The sequence below is a fragment of the Nicotiana sylvestris genome, chromosome 3 (assembly GCF_000393655.2).
Source record: "Nicotiana sylvestris chromosome 3, ASM39365v2, whole genome shotgun sequence".
NCBI classification, from domain to species: Eukaryota; Viridiplantae; Streptophyta; class Magnoliopsida; order Solanales; family Solanaceae; genus Nicotiana; species Nicotiana sylvestris.
Genome location: NC_091059.1, coordinates 91,432,098 through 91,458,516, shown reverse-complemented (window position 1 = coordinate 91,458,516; position 26,419 = coordinate 91,432,098). Strand labels below are relative to the sequence as shown.

Sequence of the window (26,419 nt, the reverse complement as noted above, 5' to 3'; positions counted from 1 at the left end):
AAAGTTAAAGTTGAATTATTTTTAAAATATAAAAAGATATATTTTTCTTAAACAGATCATTAAGTCAAATAATCTCATAAATGCCCAGGAGAACAGAGAATATTTAGCATTATATAGTGGCATGACTAATACAGAGTGGGCTGGTGCAGCACCGCAAGTTGTAGTTTTGTTCAAGGAAATTCCATGATTAAAGAATTACAAGAGGCCCCTCAAGTAGGTATAAATAACAATTGAGTATCTGACTTTTCCATAGAGTGGAAGAGGAGGACCCTGCTGCATTTGTTGGACTAGTATTGGCCCCTCTCTCCTTCGACCATTCTTTTTCCGCCATTAAAAGATTTGCCCATATATCTCTAGAATCACCTTTTCTAGGGTTCCCCTTTTCCTACACAACTCGCATATTCTTTAGTTTTCGCTCTTCTTTTTAATCCCTCTCTTCATCAACTCAGACTCCAGTCGCTGCATCATTGTTAACCTCGTAAGGTTCTTTTTTCTTTGTCGTTGTCTTCTGAAAGTTTAAGCTCATGAATTAACTTGAGATTGAGGCATAATAGTTGTTGTTAAGATCGTGAATAAAAGTCGTTTTTTTTCTGCGTTAAATTTATGTGGCAAATTCTGGGTTTTGACTCTTGCGGTGAATGGGAGAGTGGGTTGTCTCTTTTAAGCTATTTCGTATGGGAAGTTAAATTTTTTGTTAGACTTTCAACTTTAATGAGTAGTATTCAAGATTCAATTTTTCTGCTTTGAAATCATGTGACACATTAAATATAGATTTTGTTTATTGTTTTAGAAGGTGGGATAGTTGGGCGGGTCTGATAAGTTATTTCGTATAGAAAGTTAAAATCTTTGTTGGAATTTCAGCTTTACAATACTTCAATTTTCCTGGCAAAGCATAGTTATATTACTTATTGTACTCAAATTTTGAACTCCTTGCTGTGTTCTCTTGCTTTTCCTTTCTAGGATTTTGATTCATTTGCAAATTTGAGTTTTGCATCATTGGGTTGAGCGTAGGAGTGGGTTAGTTGTGTGTGTGTTAAAGGTATTTTGTGTGCAACCAAGTTAAACTTGTAGTTAGAATTTCAACTTTTGCTTTCAGGGGTTTGTCCCTCCTCCTGACATCACGACTAGTTGTTGAGACTTCTGAGTTTGGAGGTGCAATATGATCTGGATAGGGGTCTCTTAGTTCCGAACCATGAAGCTCTAGGTGGACTATTTTATTTAAAATAAAAAAGTGAGTAGAAAGAGTAAGGGTTGCTAAACCTGTGCCTCAGTAGTCCTAATTCCTTGGGTTTATCCTGCAGATTGTGGCTTATTTAATTCTTTTGGGATTTCTGTGATGGATGACGGTGAGCTGGAATTTTCTAATCAAGAAATGTTGTCAAGTTCAAATTTTGGTGAATTTCCAGACAGTGGTTCAATGGACAGTTTCTTCAATGAAATTCTCAAGGATACACATGCTTGCACTCATACGCACACCTGCAATCCACCTGGCCCTGATAACACCCACACACATACATGTTATCATGTTCATACCAAAATTGTCCCTCCCCTGAGTGAGGATAAGACAGCCAGTGATGATACTGCTGAATCCGCAGAGGGAAAAAGAAAGAAACGGCCTTTGGGTAATAGAGAAGCGGTTCGTAAGTACCGTGAGAAGAAGAAGGCTCGAGCTGCCTCATTAGAAGATGAAGTTGTCAGATTAAGGGCTATAAATCAGCAACTCATGAAAAGGCTGCAGGGTCAGGCTGTGTTGGAATCTGAGATTGCAAGGCTCAAGTGCTTGCTTGTGGATATCCGTGGAAGGATTGAAGGTGAAATTGGATCTTTTCCATACCAGAAGCCTATGAAGAGTGGGGATGTTTATCAGAACCTTGTTAATCCTAATCTCCCTGGAGCATATGTGATGAACCCTTGCAACTTGCAATGTGATGATCGGGTTTACTGCCTCCACCCTGGATCAGAAGGTAAAAGCTTGGATGACACAGCATTAGATGGACAAGGCTTCGATAACTGTGAATTTGAGACTCTCCAATGTTTGGGTAATCAGACCTCTGAACTGAAGGAGGGTTCTGGCTGTGCATTGGGTAATGGGGCTCCTACTGGAAACCCTTCTGGTGGGAGTAAAAGAAAAGGTGAACTTGACTTCAATTTTAATTTTAATTTCACTTTTTGGTATGGACTTAACTACTCTGAAACCTGAAATAAATGAAGATTGAAGCGTCATCCTTTTGGTTTACATGAATCCTGATTATATACTTTTTCACATGCATGTCTTTATCATGTTCAGTTACATCATTTATATAACCAGGGTGGCTTCCTTAGACCTTGCGTTTAGAGGCGTGCACTGAAGTTTTAAAATGCATATCATGGTTTATTGTTTTATAGGAAATTCCACTAATGACAATATTTAGCAGGACACAAATTAAATATAATGAGTAGTCTTTGGCATGCTTGATTATGCTTAAGAAAGATTCTTGAAATGTTAAGACAAGTGTTTACTTGGAACAAACTTCCGTAACCTCTCAAATCTGAAAAAGTACATGGTTCGAGTTGGATCGGGTTCAGCACTTGAAAGCTATAGAAGAAGAGTCTATTCAATCAAGTCAAAGGGTGGAGTCCCCTTATAATAAATAGAAGAGAATCCTATATCTGCCGACCCTGCTTAACTACCTAAAATTTAACAGTATAGCATGTAAATACCTAAAAAAATATAGCAGTACTTGTTAAAAAAATGAGTGTATATGTGTGCATAATGCTTATGGTCCTGTATCCAAAGACACGAAGTTCTAATTAATTTTTCATTTCTGATGTTTGCTGAATATATTACACTGATCTTTCATAGTTATTTGACAAATATTATTAAATAATTACAGATCTTGAATAAGTACTAATAAATCATAAAGTGGTCGTATTATATCATTGTTGGGCAGTGATTTAAGTTTTTGTATAAGGATGCAGTGCAATCCTCGGGGGCTTTAAAGTTTTCCAGCAGTTAAATAGTTGGCTGAACACACATAAACTGCCCCTCAAACTTGCCCAATTTGTTCATTTAGACACCTGAACTAAGGCTGTACCTATTGAACACACCTATCCCGTGTTCAAATTGTGTCAATCGAACACATATCTCACAACTCTAAACTAATTTCAGTGCATGAATTCCACTTGCTGTGACGTGGAAAATGAAGCCAATCATAAAAATACACGTCATCAAAGGAAAAAAGGGCAAGATTAAGAAAAGAGAAGTTGATTGGAAAAGAATCCTGGCAGACCTTCATATTTCCGGCGACAAATCCTATTTGAGCAAGCTCCATCCTGATTGGTACTAAAGATTCTTGTCTTTCTATTAGTCTTGGTGCTAAATAATCTTTGCCTCCAGAAATACCATTTTTTTATCGTTATCCCCCGGTCCAGGGTCCCTCTTCCTTATAAAAAAAATAAAAATAAAAACCATTTCTTTATCTTTGTCTCTTCCTCTCCATTCTCTTCAGCAACAGTATTCATCAATATCCTCATCACATTACTTCGCTCGTCCCATTAGTGATTTGTTTGTTTGAAAAGCCAGCAGCCACCGGTGCCCTTCATTTACGACAACCCAAATGTTGTCGTTTTGCGTGATGACACTGTTTCCAAGGTCGAAAAAGGACCTTTTCATCGGAACGTTCATGCTGTCAACTGAACTCAGGCAGTTACCGTGTTCTTTCCTATCTTGATCCATCTGAACCAATCCATTTTAAACTGAGGAAAAAAAATGCTCCGGTAATTATCAAATTGCGTTGAATTTCTTTGCTAAATCATTGTATGGAGTGAACCCATTAGAGACTAAGCTAGAAATCGACGGGCCGACATTGATCGGAAAACTAATGTTGGCACGGTGGTAGTAGTAGGCTAGTAGCTGAGAGAGATGAACGAAAAAGAGAAAAATTTAAAAAATTCCTCACCTGTCCTTGGGACCCACGTAATTAGCATTATATAGGCATATCACACTCTTAAACGATGTGTGGAACACACTCGGTGTCATGTCAACATCGTGTGTCTGATAAGTACATTTTCAACTGACAACTGTTGTTCAATAGGTAAAAGCATTAGCGCAGGTGTCTAAATGAAGAAATCAGGCAAGTTTGATGGGCCATCCATATATTCAGCCTAAATAGTTCAATTGTGAAGAGTTACATTTTCGTCTGGTTCCCTCAAGTCCCAGAAAGATTCTACCTTTTCACGACTTGAAAGTAACTTAACTTTAACTCTATTTCGATAAAATAATATGAATGGTTTAGATTGCAAAAGTTCTAATCTTTTATATCTTTATGTAGCATAAACTTATGAAGTTCCATATTCAAAGAGAAAATTTCTCATATTTGATCTTACTCTTAAATTTGTCAAATTGAGACATCGACAGCCTTCGACAGTGAGTTCTTTTGCGTCAGTTGGCTTATATTATTGCCGTCAACACTCTTTTCTTCTAGAAAAGGAAGAAAAGTGCGCTTGGGGGGTGGATGTTCTTTTCATATTTGATCCTTGCATGTTGTTGCTTACCGTTCTGGGGGCTTATATGCCAACACCTTGGTTATTGGCATTTTAATATCAAAGGAAAACTGCATGGCAAAGCACCAGAATTTAACATTTGGGTTTACATCCCCAATGAGCTGAATGATAAAAGCGATCGACTTAGCAAGTCAACTATTTTCAGATGTGATTTTCCGATTTTCCTATCTCACTTTTTGTTGTACTGATCTTTGCTCTGTTCTCTTTTTAATATTAGCAGGGACTCGAGCTGCAATAGCAAGTTGATGAACTGCTTAGACGGAGGCATCTTCGTTTTTTGCGAATAAGTACATTGTGTTATGTTACTTCTCCCCTTTTTGGGGTTTCTTTCCAGCATCTTATCTTCATCATGTTCAACTTTATAAAGATTTTCTTTTTCTGGCTCCTCAGCGGGCAGTCTAGTAGGTGTGTAAATTTCAGTCATCTATCTTGAGTGTGGGGTAAAGCAGGACAATTGAATGCATGTAGCTAGAGGAACCCGTAAGGAGGAGACAATATATTGGTCTTCTGTAAAGATCTTTACGCTTTGTTTCTCAGTCTAGTATTGTTCTATTATTTTGGCGTGTATTCTGGCTAACCTTTGTTTGGTGAATCGACAAACCCTCATGGATGGATCTGTGAATTTCAACCACTGAATTAATGGTGGTTTGGTCTGCTGATTGTGGTTCTGCCGTCCATGGTTGGTTACCATGCTTCCATTGCTTTTTCTCAAAGTGCATTTGCATGGTTCCAAGGTTTTTCATATCCTCTCTTTAGTTTGTCACAAATTGGTGTGCTCAGTAGTTGAGCTGTAGAAAGTAGATAATTGTCATGTGAGATGCATTCTGGATCCGTTATCCTCTTTTTATTTTCTGAGAAAATGATTGAGTTCAATGTATTGTGCTGTAGAAAGTGGAAAATTCTCCTTACCAATAAGTGCATAATAATTGAGGGAACCAATTCTGGTCCTGAATGGAGAAATTTGGACTAGCCTTGTGTGTATTCTTATGTCATTATCTTTCATGTTTTGTTTTTCATAAATGGAGACTGGAGGTATGTCAAAAAATTAAAGATGAGTTTTGAATCTTTCGTCTCAGCTGTGGAAGGCAGGGAGCTTTTATAACAGTAGGAGAGTTGGCTATCATTTTTCGCTTTACAACCTAAACGTTAGCCCGTTTGGACATAATTTTTTTTTCTTTTTTCCAAAATAATCACTTTTTTTTCAACACAGTGTTTGTTCATAAAATTTTTAATTTTTACATTTTGAAAATTTTCAAAAATTTGAAAAATTTTTAAAAACTATTTTTAAAAATTTTCACTCAAATCACTCAGACAACTTCAAAAACAACCCAAATTGAAATTTATGTCCGAATACAACGCTAATTTCAAATACCATTTTTACCATTTTTTAAAATTTTACAATTCTTATGTCCAAACGCCTACTAAAATCCCACTCGTCTCACTTTAGCTGGAAAAGCAATCGTATATTCGTATTAGTTCTTTTGGTAAAGCAAGTCGTAAAAGAGAGTTCTAGAATAATGCTGCACTGTGGGCCGGTCCCGAACCGGACCGGACCGGGCCCGCGGTCTTAACGGGCCTGGTGGGCCGGTCCTGGTGATCTCTTTAAGCCCGTGGCGGGCTGGTCTTGTTTGTTAAGCCCACGAGCCCGGGACCGGCTGGCGGGCCTGGTCCGGGCCCAGCGGGCCTAACGGCTATAATTTAAATTTTTTTTAAAAAAAAAAAACAGCCCAACGGCCATATTTAAAAAGTAGCCGTTTGGGGCTTTTTTTGACCGTTTGGTAGTTTAGAAAATGGCCATTTGGCCCCCAAACTTTATATAATTACACTTTTCCCCATTTCTCAATTATAAATACCCCCTCATTCTTTCATTTTTATTCACCAATTCATCAATATCTCTCAATCTCTCTACTACAATTTCTTAATCTATTGTTGAAATTTCGTGAAAAATTGTGAAGTTGTTGAATTGAAGTTATCAAGTGTTCAACGATTTTCAATTTTCAAAAAGTTGTTCGGCAATCCGGTAAACTCGTTTCAACTCTTACGTTTTAAGAATATATTTTTGTGTGGTTTAAATTGCATAATTATAATTAATATGGCATTTTCTTTGAAAAAAATGTTTGGTAAAGGAAAAGATAAAACCGGTGAAAGTAGTGGCCAACCAACTACCCTTCCCCCGACTCCCCGACCTAGAAAAGATAAGCAAGTTGAAAGTAGTCGTCAACCTAGACGTCCTCCTCCTTCTTTAATTCTTGATAGTGATCACCTTTGTTTTCAATTTACCGATAGTGAATTTTACCATAATGTTGCACCAGGTGAAAGATTAGATGATGAAATTATGAATGCTCTTTATCCTAATGAAACCATCTTAGAAAATATTGAGGAAAATGAGGATGATGATGAAACCCAAGCACCGGATTTAGATGATACACCTACTAGTCCTCTTAATAACCCAACTGATGCACCGGTCGACCCACCTGTAGAAACTCCTACTTTTAATAGAGAACCTGCTAAACGCCTAGAAACATCATTAGTTTGGAATTTTTTTACTCAAGTAAGAGAACAAAATAAGGCTAAGTGTAAAACTTGTGGGAAATTAATGTCGCATAAATATACTGGAGACCGTAGCGGCACGGGTAGTTTGACTAGGCACATAAAAACACACCCTAGAGATAAGGCTAGATTTTTTCAAATGAAAGCGCAGCTAGAGGGGACAAGTGTAGATTCTGCGGTTAACCCTAGTACAGGTTCAAATCTAGTTCAACCAGGAATTAACACTGTCACCGGAGGTATTTTATATTACGATCCAAATAGAGATCGTGAAGAATTAGCAAAGATGATTACTGTTATGTGCTTACCTTATACTTTTGCTTCTAATCCTAATTGGGTTCATTATATTAGAAGAGTTTTTAATCCTACTTATAAAGGTTGGCCTCGCGCAACAGTTAAGAGTGATATTTATAAATTCAAACATGAATATGAACAATATTTGCGGTATTTATTTACTCATATACCTAATCGGATTTCTATTACTACTGATATTGGTAGAAGTGGTAATGATTGTGATTATCTAACTGTTACAAGTCATTGGATAGATGAGGAATGGATAATGCAAAAACGCATAATTGCATATAGAATAATTAATTCGCGTCACACAGGTAAGTTTATAGCTAACACTGTTGCAGATATTTGTAGATATTTTTGCTTTAGCGATAAAATAATGGCAATTTCTATGGATAATGCTTCTAGTAACACTAGTGCTATAGGCATGCTTACAACAACACTAAATCCTGCATTTACTAATATTTTCCATGTTAGATGTATTTGTCATATTTATCATTTAATTGTCGGTGATGGTATGCGAATTTTAAACATAGAAATTGAAAAGGTTAGAATGGCTCTTAATTAGCTTTTTTATTCAAACCGTAGAAGTAGACTTAAAGAGTATTTTAAAAAATGTGATGAATATGGCCTTAGAGAAAGAAAGGTTCCTAAACCTTGCTCGACTAGATGGAATTGTATGTACGAAAGTTTAGTAGTTGCCTATGAATATAGAAACCCAATTAATGCAACGTTTAATTCTCGGGTAGGTGGTGAGGATGATGATGAAATGCTTACTACTCAAGATTGGACGAATGTTAAAATTCTTTTAGATTTTTTAGAACATTTTTCACCAGCCCGCCACGGGCTTAAAGAGACCACCAGGCCCGGCCCACCAGGCCCGTGAGGCCCGGTCCGGTCCGGTTCGGGACCGGCCCACAGTGCAGCATTATCGAGTACAAATGTTCAGTCTGTTACAGACCGTATATATGTCATGGTACACAATTAAAATACAGAAGATATACAATAAAAATTACATCTTGATAAACAGTAAATATACATAAGATTATGAATTAGTATACATAAAAAATACATCAATATACATAAAAGATATACACCGGAGTAAAACACTTGAACAAAAGCTTCACAGGATGCTAGTGCGCAACCTTCAACTACTTCTTCTTTCAATCTTTTTCTTTCTCGCTGGGTATGTTGTTGTTGTTCTATGTATCTCTATCTTTTTATTCACTATGTAATAGCGCATTACTGGAAGACATTCATGGTTTTCGTTATTTCTTCATTTTCTTAATTGCAATGATCTTAGTGAAACAATCTAGGGTCATGGAAGAAGGATGGTGGTGTCTAGAAGAAGTGTGGGGAGGGATTTGCAGTGAATTTGATGAAATATCGAAGGCAAGATATATGGGTGAATTTTGGAGAGAATAACGGGAATGGTTAGTATAATGATGAAAGAGAATGTATCATATATTTTATAAGGATTAAATTGATTCCTTAATTTGTGGGCAAGTGAATTATTAAATTTTTTTAGCCATTAGAGGTTTAAACTTCTTAATATGCTAGAAACGTAAATAAATATGCTATTTTAAAAATGAATCAAAAGTGACGTTAGTTATATAAATAATTTTAAATAAATAATCTATTGTGCAGAAAAAGAAAATCTTTTCTTTTACCTTCCACTAAAAGAAGGATATATACGTAAAAATTGTGTGGGGTAGCCATTTTTTAAAGTGGTATTTACTTTTTATCCAGCATTTTTAATGATGAGCAAAAGTAGTCACTAGTCTATTAAAATTAATATGAAAAGACAGTGTTACCCTTTCTTTCCCAAACGGAAATACGTCATTTTTAGATTCAGTAAAACAGAGCAACAACCGAAGTTCGTTGTATTTGCAGCTGCTTCAACTTCTATGGATATCTGTGTGTACTGAATTTCAATGGTGTGGAAGAGATCCCTTCAAAATACATTTTATAAAAAGGATTACAAGCGATTATGTGCATCAGATCTTGAATCCAGTTATACTGAATCTACTGAACACGTTCAATGGTTTAGCCAGTTGTATAGAAGTGAATTACAAGTTGCGGAGGAAAGGGGTAATTTCCCTAGATCATTATAAAGTAGCTCTAAATGCATTTGAAGAGTCTCTGACCAGAGTTCACCACATTGAAGAAAAACTAAATAAAAATTCTTTGTAATTAACGTATCTACTTAATAAAAATTCTTTGTAATTATTTTGTATTTAGTCTTTAACTTAGAGTTACAAGCACAGAAATTAAGGATAGGTAGTCCTAAACATCGAGTTCCAAATTCAAAAGTTAAGGACATGTAGTCCCGAACTTAGAGTTATAAGTTCAAAAGTTAAGGACAAGTATTCCTAAACTTAGAGTTACAAAGTCAAAAGCTAAGGACAAGTAATCCTTAATTTAGACTTACAAGCTCATAAATTAAGGACAGCCAGTCTTGAACTTACATTAACAAGCTCATAAGTTAAACACTTGGTCCTAAACTTAGAGTTATAAGTTCAAAAATTAAGGACAAGTAGTCATTAACTTAGAGTTACAAGCACAGAAATTAAGGACATGTGGTCCTTAATTTCGAGTTCCAAGTTCAAAAGTTAAGGACAAGTAGTCCTTAATATTTACACAACATTCATGAAGTTAAGGACACCATGTCCTTAATATTTACATAGCACACATGTCTAACACATGGGTATTTTCGTCCGGGCGAGTAAAAGATTATTAAGTACTGGCTAAAAAGTAAATACATCCTAAACCGTGGATAAAAAGTAAAGACATCTTTAAATAGTGGCTAACCGTGCACTTCCCCCGATATATACAAGGGGAAATTTCACATTAGAACAACTCGGCTCCCTACTTTTTAATTTTATAGCCCATATTTCAATTTATAACCAACTTACCCAAAAATAATAGGCTAAGATTTAACATCCATATGTTCTCAAAATTACTATTTAATTTTTAAAAAAGATTCCTCAAGCTTTTAAATTAATTTTCGAATCACTAACTGTGATCCAAATATTAGTTCAACAAACCAAATTCATTTAGGTGGTGCAAATTAGATTTTTAACAAGCTTAAATATGTGGGTTTAAATTTCAAAGTTAATTTTGTGAGAAATTTGGAGTGGATATTATTTAAACTTGTTAGAAATAGTATAAGGAGGTTGTATATAAAATTTGAAGTCATTTAATGGAGATTTGGACTAGTTTTGAACAAGAATTGTAACTGAAAATCGTGAAAGAAGTTCGTCAACAAACGCTTGTATAAAGGTCTATAAAAGTGTATAATAGTATATAAGATGTGTTTCTACACTCATATACAAGATTATACATAATTATACAAAAAACTGACTTCGTCTTCTCCCTTGCGTCTTTTCTGAAATTTAACTCAAATCTTGCTCAAATATACTCCAAATCACTTCAAATTTAAATTTTGAACTCCTTTTGATATTTTCAATCAATTGGAACAACACTCAATCCAAACAACTAACAAATTCAAAAAAACTATTTTCGAAAGCAAAGCTTTGAATGGTCTTCAATGGTGGACTTTTACTCTTCAATTTTCTTACATTGCAAGCAGGTGACACAAGAGGAGAAACAGAAAATACACGGCCCCTTGAAGCATATGTAAAAAATGTGAGAAGAAGAGAGACTGAAAGCAATGGTTGTGAGAACACATATTTAACTCCATAACTTTTAGAAGCAATGGTTATAAGAACACAAATTTTGAATTTGCTAGTGCTTTCAAAATATGTACAATATGGGCTAGATCGGGTAAAATTTAAAAACATGGGCCATTTTTTATTATGGTGTGAAGTCATGTGTATTTTCTTGTAATTCTTTCTATATACAATATAGAAAATAAATATATTGCATTTATTTATCCACTTTGGGGTTCTCTTTGCGTCTTTTATTTCTTTTCTCACATAAAACCTCTGTTTACCTCAAAAATACGAGTAAAAATTAAATTTGATTAGTGGTTTTAAAGATATGTGATTTAATTCAATACCAATTAATAATCAAGAAATATGAAGTAGAAATGAAAGATAGAAGTGAATCAAACCAATGTTACTCAACAGTAGTGACCTCGAGGTGGGCTTAGAGCAATAGGAACAATTAAATAAGAAAAGCAAAGTAAGAACAATAGAGCTAAATGACAACGCTGATGAACAATAGGCGAAAAAGTAGAGAGTATATTCTTTACTCAATGATTAGATGATGCTACAAATGATTGAGGTCCCCTTTATATAATAGGGGAACCCTAAATAAGGAATATTTCTATTTACAGTAATGAATATTCTTGATACAGCTGTCTAACCGCCTAGTGCGGAATCGTACAATCCTATTCCGGGATATGCGCCACGATCTTGCCGACGTGGTAGTAATCTAGCTCATTATGTTAAAAATCCATAACGGTACTATTTCGGGGTCGAGCATATTCATCTTCGGTGCTCCTCGTACTCCTATCTCCGGTCCTTGCATTCTATCTTCGATCTCGACCTCGCCTGGACTCGGACTTAGGAAGGACCCTCGAACCTATAAGTCGGAGGCACACGATTTTGACCGTATACAACCTCAAACAATGATGTAAACACATTCATAACAACTTCCCTTGAACGTAAGTAAAGCAGTAAGGCAACGCTCATAAAGCAGAGAAATTAAGCAGACATATCATTTATTTTTTTTTTTTTTTTTTTTGAGGAAGTAGGAAAACTTTATATTAATACTAAGGTTGTTCCAATATATTACATTCCCATAATAGGGTCACGTAGGACACATTCATTTCCCATAATAGCTAACATATTACAAACTGTAGATAGAAGGTATTTAACAAAAACAGATACTCCTCGCTTGTCTTTTTTGATTTCAGACACAATAAAAAACGGTGGACGAGCAAAGCATGTAAGCCTTGTTAAATCAGTCTGGACGTGAGCTTCCCTAGCTAGTATGTGTGCAACTGCATTCTCTCGCCTAAAGTTATGCTCGATTGGCGGGACCTTCAGTAATTGGAGCATGAACAACCTGCATTTAGGGGTGTACATAAGTCAGATTGATTCAGATTTTATAATTACCAAACCAAATTAATTGTGTCGGGTTATTAAATCTAAAGACCAAACTAAATCAATAAAACTCGGGTTTTTCAATATCGGTTTTTCTCGGATTTTCGGGTTATTCGGGTTTTTTCGGATTTTTTTTCCAATAAAATCTTCGTAGAACAAAACATATAACATATGCTCAAAATATTTCTTTAATCCTAGTAAGATATAACTATATAAAGTATTTTCCAAGAAAATAATACAAAATATAAGATGTGTCATGGCATTATCCTAAAATATTCAACAATAAAGACAATAAAATTATGTAATATAAATATTGCTAATTAAAAAACCATAATAAAAATAAACATAATCTAAAAGTACTAAGTCATGCTAAAATAAATAGACTAATATGAGAGTATTAATTACATGACTAAAAGCTAAAGCAAAATAAAAGTAGGTTATGCATTTTTATCTAAATTATTGCAAAACAAAAAATAGATATTCAATACATTCCCGTTCGTAATATTGAATTGAACGTCTTTTGTTAGCATTAGTATTGATTGTTAGCATTATTTAATTTACTAATATTAATGGTTATAAAACTTATTGGAGCATTCAAAAATTCTAAGTCCAACCTTGAAATAATATCTTAAAAGGTAAAATTATGAATTTTTTTAAGAAATATTTATAAATAACATTACAATAAGTATATTTATATATTAAATATATCTAAAATTTCTATATAAGTAATATCGAGTTGGTTTGGTTTCGGTTTGACTTTCTTTAGTTAAAACCAAACCAAACCAAACCAAACCAAACCAATTATGGTCGGATTTTCTTTTTCCAACATCAAACCAAATCAAACCAAACCATAGTCAGATTTTTTTTCTCGGTTTGACTTGGATTATCGGGTTGGTGCGGTTTGTCGGTTTCCTTTATACACCCCTACCTGCATTCATGAATAACATCATTATAAGTTTCATTACCGTCTTGTAATGTTCTAATCACTTCTGTTGAATCAGTTTCTGGCTCTAATGGTTGAATGATAGAAACTAGGTGTTCTCCAAATAATATAGGGAACCAGGTTCTCTATCTATTCCCACAATAAAACAACAGAAAGTAAAACCAAACAGTATAGGAAACCAGATTCTCTATAGGAAACTAGATTGTATATCGATCGGTTCCTATAATAAATAAGCGGAAAGTTAATGGTACATGATATTTAATTACGTGGAAAACTTCTTGCTTATGGAATTAAAAACATTACCTACCCTAATAGGATTTCAACTCCACTAAACCGAGCAAAGTTTAGATTACAACCTATTACAATCTAGGAATTAAACTCTTAAGCCCTCACCCTTACAATAACTCTATATATTGTGCCCTTTGCAATAATTCTATTACAAGGCACTAAACTTTGACTAACTCTAGTCATGAAACCAAACTAAACAATACTTGAAATCTGTCCAACAAAGACACTTCTTGAACAAGTGAAAAACAAAATAACAAAGACTCAACAAATTTAAGGACTTAAAATATCTTCAGTGTCGGGATCTGGTCCTTGAGATTGTAGCATTCTTGTTCTGCCTTGAAAGTTGTGGCAGCTAGTACTTGAGAGAATATGATTTTTAATTGCAAGTATTATGTCAAATCCTTGTAACATGTTATATATATATGAGAGATCATGAGGGTAGTTACAAGGGCATTTTCGGTTTAGCAAATTGTAGCTATGTTGATGTACTGTTGCAAGTACAATGCAATAACTTTAACAGTTGTAGAATTGACAAGCGCGACGATCTGAGAAACTGATCCTATATCTTCCCTCGTTTGTTTTTCCCGAAAATTAAAACAGTCAACAAGGTATGTTGCGTAGAGCATAAGAAACCTGATTGTATCATATTCCTATCTGGTTCTTCCATGAAGTTTGACAAATCATCAATTTAAACCACACTCGGATAACTTATCAAATCATCAAAGAGCACATGGTTTGTTGCAGGCAGTCCTCAAGCCTTGCTGGAGTGCTAGTAGTTCAGCTGTTAAGAGGTGAAGCTGCAAGACATGAATCACCCATCACCCAGTCTCCTGCGCAATCCCTGAGTCTTTTGGAGGTTTATGCCATCTAACATGGATTGCATTTTCTTGTTGGGATAATTGGTTCTTTTCGGAGAGGAACCAAAACAGACATATCTTTATCTTTGATGTATAGTATTTGCTTAAAATGGAAGAATAAGGATAGATAATGATAGGTATTATATTTAAGACTGCCATGATTAGTAAATATTTGCAACTTTTTAGTATTAGGTCATAATGATATAAGTAAGATCCCATAGATCGCCATGCTTATTAAACAATGTATAATTCATGAGCAAGAAAGATCATATTTAGCAAACTTAATTTATCATGTTATATGATTTTTTTTTTTTTTGGGCCTAAGGTAATTTACGTGTATGTTTGCTTCCCAAGACCAAGCTTCCTTAATTAGTCTGTCGGGAACGCAAAAAACGATCGACGTGATACTATTGCACTTCTAAATGTACTTATTTTTCTTTAGGCAGAGACTTAAGGGGTGTTCATAGTTCGATTTGAGTCGATTTTTCTCTAAAAGGAAACCAAATCAAGTAAGACAGATTTTCAAATATTGGATTCAAATCAAACCAATTAAATCAGTTTTTCATCGATTCAGTTTTTTGCCGGTCTTTTCGATTATTTATCAGATTTTTTCTTAAATGTAAGACATACACTACCAAACGCATATTCCGGCGATTACATTTTCAACGTAACACTATCAAACCAATTGCTTTTTGAGAAATCTATCATTTACCAAGATATACTGATGATAATTGAATCAAATAGTGATGAGTAATTTAAGCAGTCAATTAAAAATTGATTATTTTTAACATGAAATAAATTCTTGTACTTGGCAAAAGAAAACTATCAATCAAACTAAAATGTAAAGGCAAAAAATTATATTATTATAATAGCAAAGAACCAGACTAAAAATACAAACGACTAATATATACCATAAAATTTTAGAAACTTTATATAAGAATACACACACACACACACACACACACACACACACACATATATATATATATATATATATATATATATATATATATATATATATATATATATATATATATATATAGGTGTAATAATAAATTTAAATAGCTATTTTTATAGTCGGTTTGGTTCGTTTTTGTTCGGTTATTTTTTGGTTAAAACCAAAACCAAACCAAATTCGATCGGTTTTTAAAATTCAAAATCAAAACCAAACAACAACAACAACAACAACCCACTAAAATCTTACTAGTGGGGTCTCGGGAGGGTAGTGTGTACGCAGACCTTACCCCTACCCCGAAGGAGTAGAGAGGCTGTTTTCGAAAAACCCTCGGCTCAAGAAAACAAAAAGACAAAAGGAGACAATATTAGTATCACCACGAAAATCATAAGAAAAATAGGAACATGAAATCCAAAAGAAAGATGGAAAGCAAAAGAGATAGCTAGTAAAATAGGTCTTGCACTGAAAATCGAAATAGTAAGACACAACATTGCCACTAGCTATCTTAGACAAAAACTCTATCAGACTAGTCTCACAAAGGTACAAAGTAAGACAAGACTAGACTACTTCCTAACCTATAACCCTAATACTTGACCCCCACATCTTCCTAGTGTCATATCCTCGGAAATCTAAAGTCTCGCCATATCCTGTCTGATCACCTGTCCCCAATACTTCGTAGGCCGCCCTCTATCTTTTCTCGTGCCCTCCACAACAAGCCGCTCACACCTCCTTACCAGAGCATCTGGGCTTCTCCTCTAAACATGCCCGAACCATCTGAGCGTCGCTCCCCGCATCTTGTTATCAATGGGAGCCACGTGTACCTTCTCTCCAATATCATCGTTCTTAATCTTATCCATCCTAGTGTGCCCGCACATCCACCTCAGCATCGTCATTTCTGCTACTTTCATCTCCTGGATATGTGAGTTCTTAACAGGCCAACACTCAGCCCCATACATCATGACTGTTCTAACCACCGCTTTATAGAACTTACCTTTGAGTATCAATGACATTCTCTTGTCACACAGGACTCCAGATGCTAACCTCCACTTCATCCATCCTACCCCAAATACGGTGTGTGACATCCTCGTCGATCTCCCCTCCCCCTGGGATCACCGACCCAAGGTACTTGAAGCTGCCTCTACTTGAGATAACCTGTGATTCAAGCCTCACATCCACACCCACTTCTCTCGACTCAGTGCTGAACTTACACTCCAGGTACCAAACTAAAAAGTATCGGATTTTTTTGGATCGATTTGGTTCGATTTTTCGTTTGGTTTGATTTTTTGGGTTTTTATGAACGCCCCTAGGCAGAGTTTTCACTGTCCTTCCTGAATTTGCTATTTTCGATATAAGAATGATTTTTGTTTGATATGGGTTCGTGGCAAGAGATAAAGCCAAGATTTGAAGCGTATACATTTAATGATTTTAAGTTACTAAAATTGAAATTAATAATTTATTAATAATTGTTAGATATACGACACTACGACTAAAATCCTACATTGGTAGCTGAAAAGATTGGGAGCCTACATATAAGGTGCAAAGATCTATTAATGGTGTGAGGCCTTTTGAAAAAAATCATGCGGGCTTGGCCCAAAGCGGATAATATCATACAATGTTAAGAGTATATTTGGGCTAGTTTAGTCCAATAACTGGTATTAGAGCCCGAGTTTGATGAGACGAGTATGGAGATGGCAAAGTGATGGTACGACGCGGAGCGCACATAAGAAGAAACTAGTTGTGGACTTCGGTTGCAATAATAACAATGTGGGTGGTACGTTGTGAATCTCGAAAAAAGTACCGTGAATCGTAATAGTGAGCCACGTAAAACTAGATTATTGGGTATGCAAACAAAGTTTTACGTTAGTAACTGAAAAGATTGAAATCATTTGAGCTAGTTTAGCAGAATAATTTTTTTAAAAAGATAAATACAAATTTTAATTGAAGTTAATGAGTTCAATGAAATTCTTATGCTACACAATAGTTCCGCCTCTATTTATGACTTGTTATAAGTTATTCAAACAATTAATGGAGCTTTTGACATGTGAATGTTACAGAGCGTACCATATCGAAGAACCTTGGAATAGAAGTCTTGGAATTCAAAACTTTATGGACATCTAATGTGAAAATGTCTCGCATGTTTAGTTCATCATGACGAGTGCGCGCATTCAATAAATACAGCTACCGGGGTCAGTGCTCATCGTTCCCACAACATTAATTAAACGATTGTGTAAAGATCGAAATTCAAGATTTGCCATCCTTTAGTTATCAAATTCCAAGACAAAGACTAGCGCTTTTTCCAGAGTCTTGGAGTCTTTCAATCTTCACGTGTAGGGATGTGCGTTAGGGTGGCACAAAATCAACTTCTTTTAAGTAGCTCCACAGTTGATGAAAATGCAACCCAAAATAAAACATGTTGAATTAAATTTGAAAATTGAGAGTTATGTAAATTTAAGATCTTAAGCTAATAATTAAATACAAATACATAACTTTTCATATTTTCCTTCCAAAAAGCAACATAAAAAAGAATGAAGTTTGGATCATGCAGTTGAGGCGAGTTTGGGTTGTAGCCCGTTAGTTGAATAATTTATCCCAATCAAACTTTGGGCGAGTTTTATGATATGACACACGTACCCATCTAGACGTGTTTGTGATCTCAACTACTGCTTTTAACCAAGGCCTATGTTTATCAACGAAGTTTCTTTTTAATGTATATACATATAAATATAATAAATTGTTTTCATTTACATACACTATAAGCAAATTGCCTAAAACCATCCAGAAATACCGATCGAAATCGGTCGGAAATCTAAAAGAACCGATCAATTTTTGACCGACTTTAATAGGTCGAAAATATGTTTGTCTGTAAAAAATAGCAACCGAAGACGGTCTCAGTCGATAAATTAATTTTCACAAACGATCAAAAAAAAAATCTGCAGAAAAAATCGATCGAAGTCGGTCGGTATTTTTAATTATGCAATTAAAAACCATACCGTCTGGGACTTGAACTAGGGTCTATATTGTGGCACAATACTATTCTACCACTAGACTATTAGTACATTTTGGTTTAAGACTTTCTTTTAATTTATTTGTACTCCTTAATTTTATTTTGGTGCAAAAATAACCGACCGATTTTGGTCGATTTTATTAAAAATATAAAATTACCGACTGAAGTCGGCCGATCTTTTAAATGACTGACTGAAATAACCAACCAATTTCGGTTGGTTTTTTGAATGTTAGTTTTAATTTATATTATATGAAAAATCGACCGATTTGGGTCGGTTTCTTAAAAAATAAATTTTGCGGGATTCTAAAATAGTTTCTCATATTTTTGCGCCAAAAAAATCGACCGAAATCGGTCGGTTTCGTAAAAGATAATTAAAAAATAAAATATTTTGAAAAACCGGCCGACTTCGGTCGGTTTCTCGATCAGTTTTTTGATCGACTGAAGATCGCTTGGCCGCGGTCGGTTTTGGCCAAATTGTTAGTTGTGATATAGTGTTTTCATTAATGCGGTACTTATATTTTCCTGAGTCGAGGATTTATTGAAAACAACCTCTCTATCCTCATAAAGTAGGAGTAAGGTGTGCGTACACACTATCCTCCCAGACCCTATGTTGTTGTATCTATAAGTTGACGTGAGTCTGGAAAGACGTTCAATAGTGTTTCATTGAGACCACAGAGCTAGAGGAAAGAGTATGAAAAATTGGCTATCATAAACTAGTTGTGGGGATATGGCCAAATCCAAATGGGAGATTGATGGACATGGTCGTCTTTCCTCTTCAGGTGGCTTGCGTGTGAAGTTCTGAAGAAGAATATTAACGCATAAAAGTCATGCAGCAAACATATACAAATAGAATACGTAACCCCAATATGATTTAAAGGACATGGTTTTGTTTTGTATACGCAAGTCCTGTTGGTAACGAGACTGAAGGGCCACGCCTCATAATAGGGGACGAATGTAATGTCATCTATTCACGAGGTGGATCTAACTTTTGGATATATATGTATGAGAGATTCATTTACGCCAAATCCTCAATCCTGGATTGATCTGTCTTCTTTACAATATTAATATATCACTCAAGAGTCTGTTGTTAGTATTTTGTGTTCGAAAATATATTCAAAACCAGTAGTAATAAAAAAATCAAAAATGTAGAAGAACATAAATGAATTTGAGCCCACTAATTCACAATGTTTCCTTAATAAACTTAATCCCCTCCTAGTACTCGAGGTTTGGGATTATTTTCTCGCATGATAGAATGGATAACCTTACTGGTGTAGTGGTACTTCAAACCCCAGTGACCAACGAACTCAAAGAACAATAACAAATCACACTTACTGCTTTCTTTATGTTAAAACAATGTAGAAGGAAGAAGGAGAAATCAGAATTTTTCGTAAGGAAAATCTGAGGGAATGGTCTGCTATTTATAGCCAACATGTTGAGTTTAAACGAAGAGGTGCAACTCTTCAGAATGTCTGTTATGACCGTTCACGTAAAAACGGCCATTACATAAATGGCTATTTACGCAAAATAAAACAAAAAATCAAAACGCGGAGGAAAATTAATTTACCCTTATAAAAACGGCTAATTTGGATTAAAATTATATTACGTTAATCTTAATATTAACAAATAAATTTGGTCCAAAAAATTATTCAATCAATCATACCATTTGACCAAATCCGAAGCCGAATCCGAAGCCGAGCAGAGTGAGCGATGGTGATGACGACGCGAGACTTGCCTTCTTCTTAACTTTTTAAGAGCTAGAAGAAAAGTTCACTCTTTATTTTAAGCTAACCAAGCTTAAACCCAATAATCCCCCACATGAATGGGGAATGACTATATCACGAAAATATGCATGAAAAATTGTGTGATTCGCAAGCAAGGATTAATTGTATTTGGATAAGTAGGTTTTCTTTTGAACTTTCCGTAGTGAACTTATGTCGGATATACTCGGTCAATCGGTAGATTTGATATCTTTGAACCATCGAACTTTGGTGTATACCTAGACAACCATAAGTCACATCAACCCTTAACCGTCTTTGGTTTTCATGGTTGTGATCGTTTCAGCCATGAACACCGTCTGATTTCATAAGTACGTAGAGAATTGACTTACAAAATTCTCCTTGAAGCGGCTAACATTTCACACTTACATAGGTGATTCCTAAACATGTCATCCCGTAGATACACTATTTGATATACCCCGTATCAAATTTAAAAACCATTAAAAAGCCTTAATGCTTTATCCTTGGTATTGAACACTGTCACATCACGAGAATGGACCAAATATTTTAGTTAACAATGTTAAACTGTCATTAATGACTTTTTTTATCTCCTTGAAGATATTGGGATTTCCAGCTTTCTTGGTAGAGTTACCGCCACAATGACTTGTCCTCGGCCATAGTCCTATTCCCCTTGATGATTTCTCAACTACCTCTCTAGTTAGGCCTTTCGTAAGTGGATCCGACACATTATCGCTTGCCTTAACATAGTCAATCGTGATAATTCCTCTGGAGAGTAATTGCCTAACGATTTTATGTCTTCGTCATATATGACGAGATTTACCGTTATACATAATGCTGCCAACTCTTCCAATTGTTGCTTGACTATTGCAATGTATACATATTGGGGCCAACGGTTTGGGCCAAAATGGAGTATATTTCAAGAAATTTCGGAGCCATTCAGCTTCTTCACTGGCTTTATCTAAGTGTATAAACTCAACCTCCATTGTAGAGCGGGCAATGCAAGTTTGTTTGGACGACTTCCAAGATACTGCTCCTCCACCAATAGTGAATATATATCCACTTGTGAATTTAGAATCAATTGAACCAGTGATCCAATTTGCAACACAATATCCCTCTATCACCGCATGAGATTTTAAATATCTCAAAACTCGTTTCATTGCCATCCAATGAGATTGACCTGGATTACTCGTGTATCGACTCAATTTACTTTTAGCGCATGCTATATCTGATCGAGTACAATTTATGATATATATTAAACATCTCAACACACGAGCATAATTCAATTGTGATGTGCTTTGGCCTTTGTTCTTTGTAAGTGCAAGATTCACGTCAATTTGAAGTCTTTGCAACTTTAAAATCTAAGTGCTTGAATTTTTCAAGTACTATTTTAATGTAACGGTATTGCGACAATGCCAGACCTTGAGGAATCTTATGATCTTAATACCCAGAATTAAATCGGCAACTCCTAAGTCTTTCATATCAAACTTGCTGGTTAGCATACGCTTAGTCGCATTTATGTTGGTAATGTCATTACTCATTATCAACATATCATCCATATATAAGCAAACATTGACTATGTGATTTGGAACATTTTTAATGTACAAACATTTATCAAATTCATTTATCTTAAAATCATTTGACAATATTATTTGGTCAAATTTCGCATGCCATTGTTTGGGTGCTTGTTTTAGTCTGTAAAAGGACTTAACAAGTGTACATACCTTCCTTTCTTTACTGGAACCACAAACCCTTCAGGTTGTTCCATATAGATTTTTCTCCAAATCTCCATTTAAGAAAACTGTCTTAACATCCATTTGATGAATTTCAAGACCATATACCGTAGCTAATGCTATTATCGTTCGTATGGACATAATTCTTGTAACTGGAGTGTATGTATCAAAATAGTCAAGACCTTCTCGTTGTCTATACCCTTGGACCACAAGTCTTGCCTTATATTTATCAATAGTTCCATCATCTTTCATTTTCCTCTTAAAAATCCATTTAGAACCCAACGGTATTTCCAGGAGGAAGATCAACTAATTCCCATGTATGGTTGTTTAATATGAATTTTATTTCACTATTGGCTGCCTCTTTTCAAAATAATAATTTCGAAGAAGATATAGCTTCTTTAAATGTTTGAGGCTCATTTTTCAATAAGAAAGTCACAAAATCTGGTCCAAATGAAGTAGATGTTCTTTGACGTTTACTACGTCTTGGATCCTCCTGATTAGACGTACTTTCTTTTGTTTCTTCCTGAGGTCATTTAGATCCTTCACCAATCGAATCACATTCTTTTTTATATGGATATATATTTTTTCTAAGAATTCAGCATTATCTGATATTATAACTGTATTATTATAAATGTCAGGATTTTCTCATTTATGAACCAGAAATCGATTTTCTTTACTATTGATCGCATATCCTATGAAAACACAATTAATGGTTTTCGGTCCTATCTTTACCCTTTTGAATTTAAGAACTTGCACTTTTGCCAAACACCCCCACACTTTAAAATAATTCAAGTTGGCTTCCTTCCTTTCCATTTTTCATATGAAATGGATTGTGTTTTATTATGGGGTGCTCTATTTAGTATCCGATTAGTCGTAAGAATGGCTTCTCCCACATGTTCTGTGGCAACACAGAACTTATTAACAAAGCGTTCATCATCTCCTTTAATGAACGATTCTTTTTTACCGCAATCCCATTGGATTGGGGCGTTTAAGGGGCATTGTTTAATGAATAATTCCATATTCTAAATATATTTCTTTAAAAGGAGATTTGTATTCACCACCCCTAATTTTCTTGTTAAGTTGCATTTCAACTTCATTTTTGTATTGTGTGAATGCATCTAGTGCTTTATCTTTACTACTAAATAAGTAAACGTAGCAATATCGAGTATTGTCGTCAATAAAAGTTATGAAATACTTCTTTCCACTGCGAGATGGTATTGACTTCATGTTGCAAATATCTGTGTGAATTAAGTCTAAAGGATTTGAATTCTTTTCAACTGACTTATAAGGATGTGTAATATACTTAGATTCCACATATATTTGACATTTTGATTTGTCGCATTCTAATTTAGGCAATACTTCCAAATTAATCATTTTTCGCAAGGTTTTATAATTGGCATGTCCCAAACGTATATGCCATAAATCATTTGACTCAAATAAGTAAGAAGAAGCTAAAATTTTATTATTGTCAACAACCATTACATTCAGCTTGAAAAGACCCTCAGTAAGGTAACCTTTTCCTAAGTACATCTCGTTCTTGACGAGAAGTGAAATAGAAACAAAGTTCTTCCTTATTTCAGGAATATGACAAACGTTATTCAGAGTCACCACCTTTCCAGAGGTCATCTTCAGAAATATCTTTCCATAACCTTCAATTTTGGTCGTTGTAGAATTTCCCGTAAAAATGGTCTCGTCGGGTCCAGCGGGAGTATATGAAACAAATGCTTCTCTAACAACACAAACATGGCGCGTGGCTCTAGAATCAATCCACCACTCTTTAGGATTCCCCACTAAGTTGCATTCAGACAACACAACGCACAAGTCATCAATATCATCATTTGTTTCAACCATATTTGCTTAACCTTTTTTTTTCTTTCTTTGGAGTACGATATTCTGCAGCTTTGTGTCCAAGCTTTCCACAGTTGTGGCTGTTTTCCTTAAATTTCTTCTTGCTGGGATAGTTATTTGGTCCAGAAGACTTCTTCCTCTTTTTCGGATTAGTTGGAGCAGTCTCAACAATATTTGCTCTCATAATTGTTGAGTTCCCACGTGTCTTCTTTTCTGTAGATTTATTGTCCTCTTCGATCCTCAATCAAACGATGAGATATTCGAATTTCATCTCCTTGTGCTTGTGTTTTAAGTAGTTCTTAAAGTCCTTCCATAAAGGAGGCAACTTCTCAATCATTGCTGCAACTTGAAATGCCTCATTGATGACTAAACCTTCAATAAAAAAATTTGTAATTAGTAAAAAAATTAATACTTTCAACAAAAGCATTAATTCGGATCATACCTTCAGCAAGGAGTTCATGAATGATAACTTGCAGCTTTTGAACTTGGATAATGACAGACTTGCTGTCTACCATCTTATAGTCCAAAATTTTGGCTGCAACAGACTTCTTCAAACCGGCATCCTCGGTTTTATACTTATTTTCCAACGCCTCCCATAGTTCTTTTGAAGTTTTCACATTACTATAGACATTGTAAAGATCATTCTCCAGTCTACTAAGAATGTAATTCTTGCATAAGAAATCTAAGTGCTTCCATGCCTCAGTGACTATAAAATGTTCGTTCTCAAGAGTTGATTCCGGGAGAACTGGAACGTCCTCTTTGATGAACTTCTGTAGACTCAAAGTAGTCAAATAGAAGAACATCTTTTTTGCCACCGTTTGAAGTCAATCCCAAAAAAATTTCCGAGCTTTTCTGCCGGAGCCGATGGTGTCACAGAACAACTGGAAAAAGCAACATTGCTCGTAGAACCAACCATAGGGGTTCCCTTTTTCTGTCATTTTTGTTAGTTACAAAACAGAAACAAAATTAATTAATAGTGAAGTATTTAAAATCTTCCAACCAAATAACAGAAACAGATTAAATATCACGGTGAAGATTTTATTTCTTCAAACCGAATACAAATGGAGTAGAAAATTCAAAGATTTTAGTCTCCAAACTGAGAGTAGAAATCACTAGAATTTAGTCTCCCAAAAACAGAATATAAGATGAATACAGAAAAATAAAATTAATTTCCTTAAACTTGTTAGTATTCTGTATTCGAAAATATATTCAAAACTAGTAGCAATGAAAAAACCAGAAATGTAGAAGAACATAAATGAATCTGAACCCGCTGAATTCATAGTGTTTCCTTATGGAACTTAATCTCCTCCTAGTACCCCAGGTTTAGGATTATTGTCTCCCAGGATAGAACGGATAACCTTACTGGTGTAGCGGTACTTTAAACCTCAGTGACCAACGAACTCAAAAAATAGTAACAAGTCACATTTATGGCTTTCTTTATGTTAAAAACAATGCAGAAGGAAGAAGGAGAAATCAAAATTTTTCATAAGGATAATCTGAGGGAATGATCTACTATTTATAGCCAACATGTTGAGTTAAAACGAAGAGGTGCAACTTTTCATAATGTCTCTTATGACCGTTCACGTAAAAATGGCCATTACGTAAATGGCTATTTGGTCCAATCTTAAACAACCATTAGTCTTAATATTAACAAATAAAATTGGTCCAAAAAATTAATTAATCAATCAGATCATTTATCCGAAGCCGAAGCTGAAGCGTCGAAGCCGAAGCCGAGCGAGTGACGACAATCGCGTGAGGCTTGCCTTCTTCTTAACTCTTTAAGAGCTAGAAGAAGAAGAATTGTATATATACCCATCAAAACTCTTTTCCTACTCCAATATTGGACAATGTCCCTTTGTCAAGGAGGAAAATTCAAATATTATATTTTTTTCCTCCATTTCCCATTCACTCTTTATTTTAAGCTAACCAAGCTTAAATCCAACAATCTATTCGGCCATTCGTCAAAAATTTGCTTTCAAAATCAAATTACGAAAATGGATATGTACATGTTTACTATAATTCAAAAAGAAAAAATATTTTGATTATTTGTTGTTTGGGACTGTAATTAATTTTTTAATTTTATTTAATTAAGATGGTTCATCTTTTGTTTAGACTTGGGTGAAATTTGCAGAAAAGAAAGAGCACAGGGAGAGACAATGGAAAAGAAGCCATTATGGACAAGGAAAATGGGACAATGTTCCAATGGTTGATTTTCTTTCGAAATCAATGAGGGGTTGTTTTGTAAATAAAAATTAATAATGAGGATATTTTTATTTTGAAAAAAATTTGATTTCTGACTTTACTTATTTCTTTTCTTCTAGGGAGAAGCTACAGATTACAGTTTTTCTCCTGCTCAAGATCAATTCTCTATGGCCAAGCACTTTAAATTAAATCTCCGGAAAAAGATTGAGGGATATATTATGGTCCAATATGTATAGCTTTCTTCGGTTCGCCCAATTTGTTTGCAAATTCTCTCCATGTAAACATCAAAAGAAATTTTTTACCCTCAAAATCGGATAACAATTGAATTTATAAGTAGTTTTAAGGATACGTGGATTAATTTGACACAAAGTGATATATTGAATTATAAATAAAACAAACAATAA

The 26,419-nt window shown here is 34.8% G+C and overlaps 2 protein-coding genes across 5 annotated transcripts; one reads left to right on the top strand and one right to left on the bottom strand.

Annotated features, from left to right (window-relative positions):
* The first annotated feature begins 240 nt into the window (after nt 1-240).
* On the top strand, nt 241-5,097 carry LOC104243716 (basic leucine zipper 23-like). 4 transcript variants are annotated; one of them, XM_009798955.2, is made up of 4 exons: nt 241-478; nt 1,097-1,204; nt 1,302-2,132; nt 4,763-5,097. In XM_009798955.2, exons 3-4 carry the CDS (start codon nt 1,337-1,339, stop codon nt 4,786-4,788), a joined length of 822 nt encoding a protein of 273 aa, XP_009797257.1. In that variant the 5' UTR covers nt 241-478; nt 1,097-1,204; nt 1,302-1,336; the 3' UTR covers nt 4,789-5,097. The 4 variants fall into 4 exon arrangements, with proteins under 4 accessions (XP_009797257.1, XP_009797256.1, XP_009797260.1 ...); XM_009798954.2 differs by lacking the exon at nt 1,097-1,204 and having other exon boundaries at nt 252-478; XM_009798958.2 differs by lacking the exon at nt 1,097-1,204 and having other exon boundaries at nt 394-483.
* Nucleotides 5,098-24,057: 18,960 nt separating this feature from the next.
* Nucleotides 24,058-24,616, bottom strand: LOC138887669 (uncharacterized). The gene is made up of 2 exons (XM_070169445.1): nt 24,256-24,616; nt 24,058-24,185 (listed from the first exon to the last, which is right to left on the bottom strand). Exons 1-2 carry the CDS (start codon nt 24,614-24,616, stop codon nt 24,058-24,060), a joined length of 489 nt encoding a protein of 162 aa, XP_070025546.1.
* Between the last annotated feature and the right edge of the window lie 1,803 nt (nt 24,617-26,419).

What these genes read in the sequence shown, in the direction of transcription:
- LOC138887669 (XM_070169445.1), bottom strand. Translation starts at nt 24,616, where the DNA reads ATGTTCTTCTATTTGACTACTTTGAGTCTACAGAAGTTCATCAAAGAG. An exon ending in TCATGAACTCCTTGCTGAAG is followed by an intron (nt 24,186 to 24,255) that starts GTATGATCCGAA and finishes TTTTTATTGAAG; the next exon opens with GTTTAGTCATCAATGAGGCA.
- LOC104243716 (XM_009798955.2), top strand. Translation starts at nt 1,337, where the DNA reads ATGGATGACGGTGAGCTGGAATTTTCTAATCAAGAAATGTTGTCAAGT. An exon ending in TGGTGGGAGTAAAAGAAAAG is followed by an intron (nt 2,133 to 4,762) that starts GTGAACTTGACT and finishes TAATATTAGCAG; the next exon opens with GGACTCGAGCTGCAATAGCA.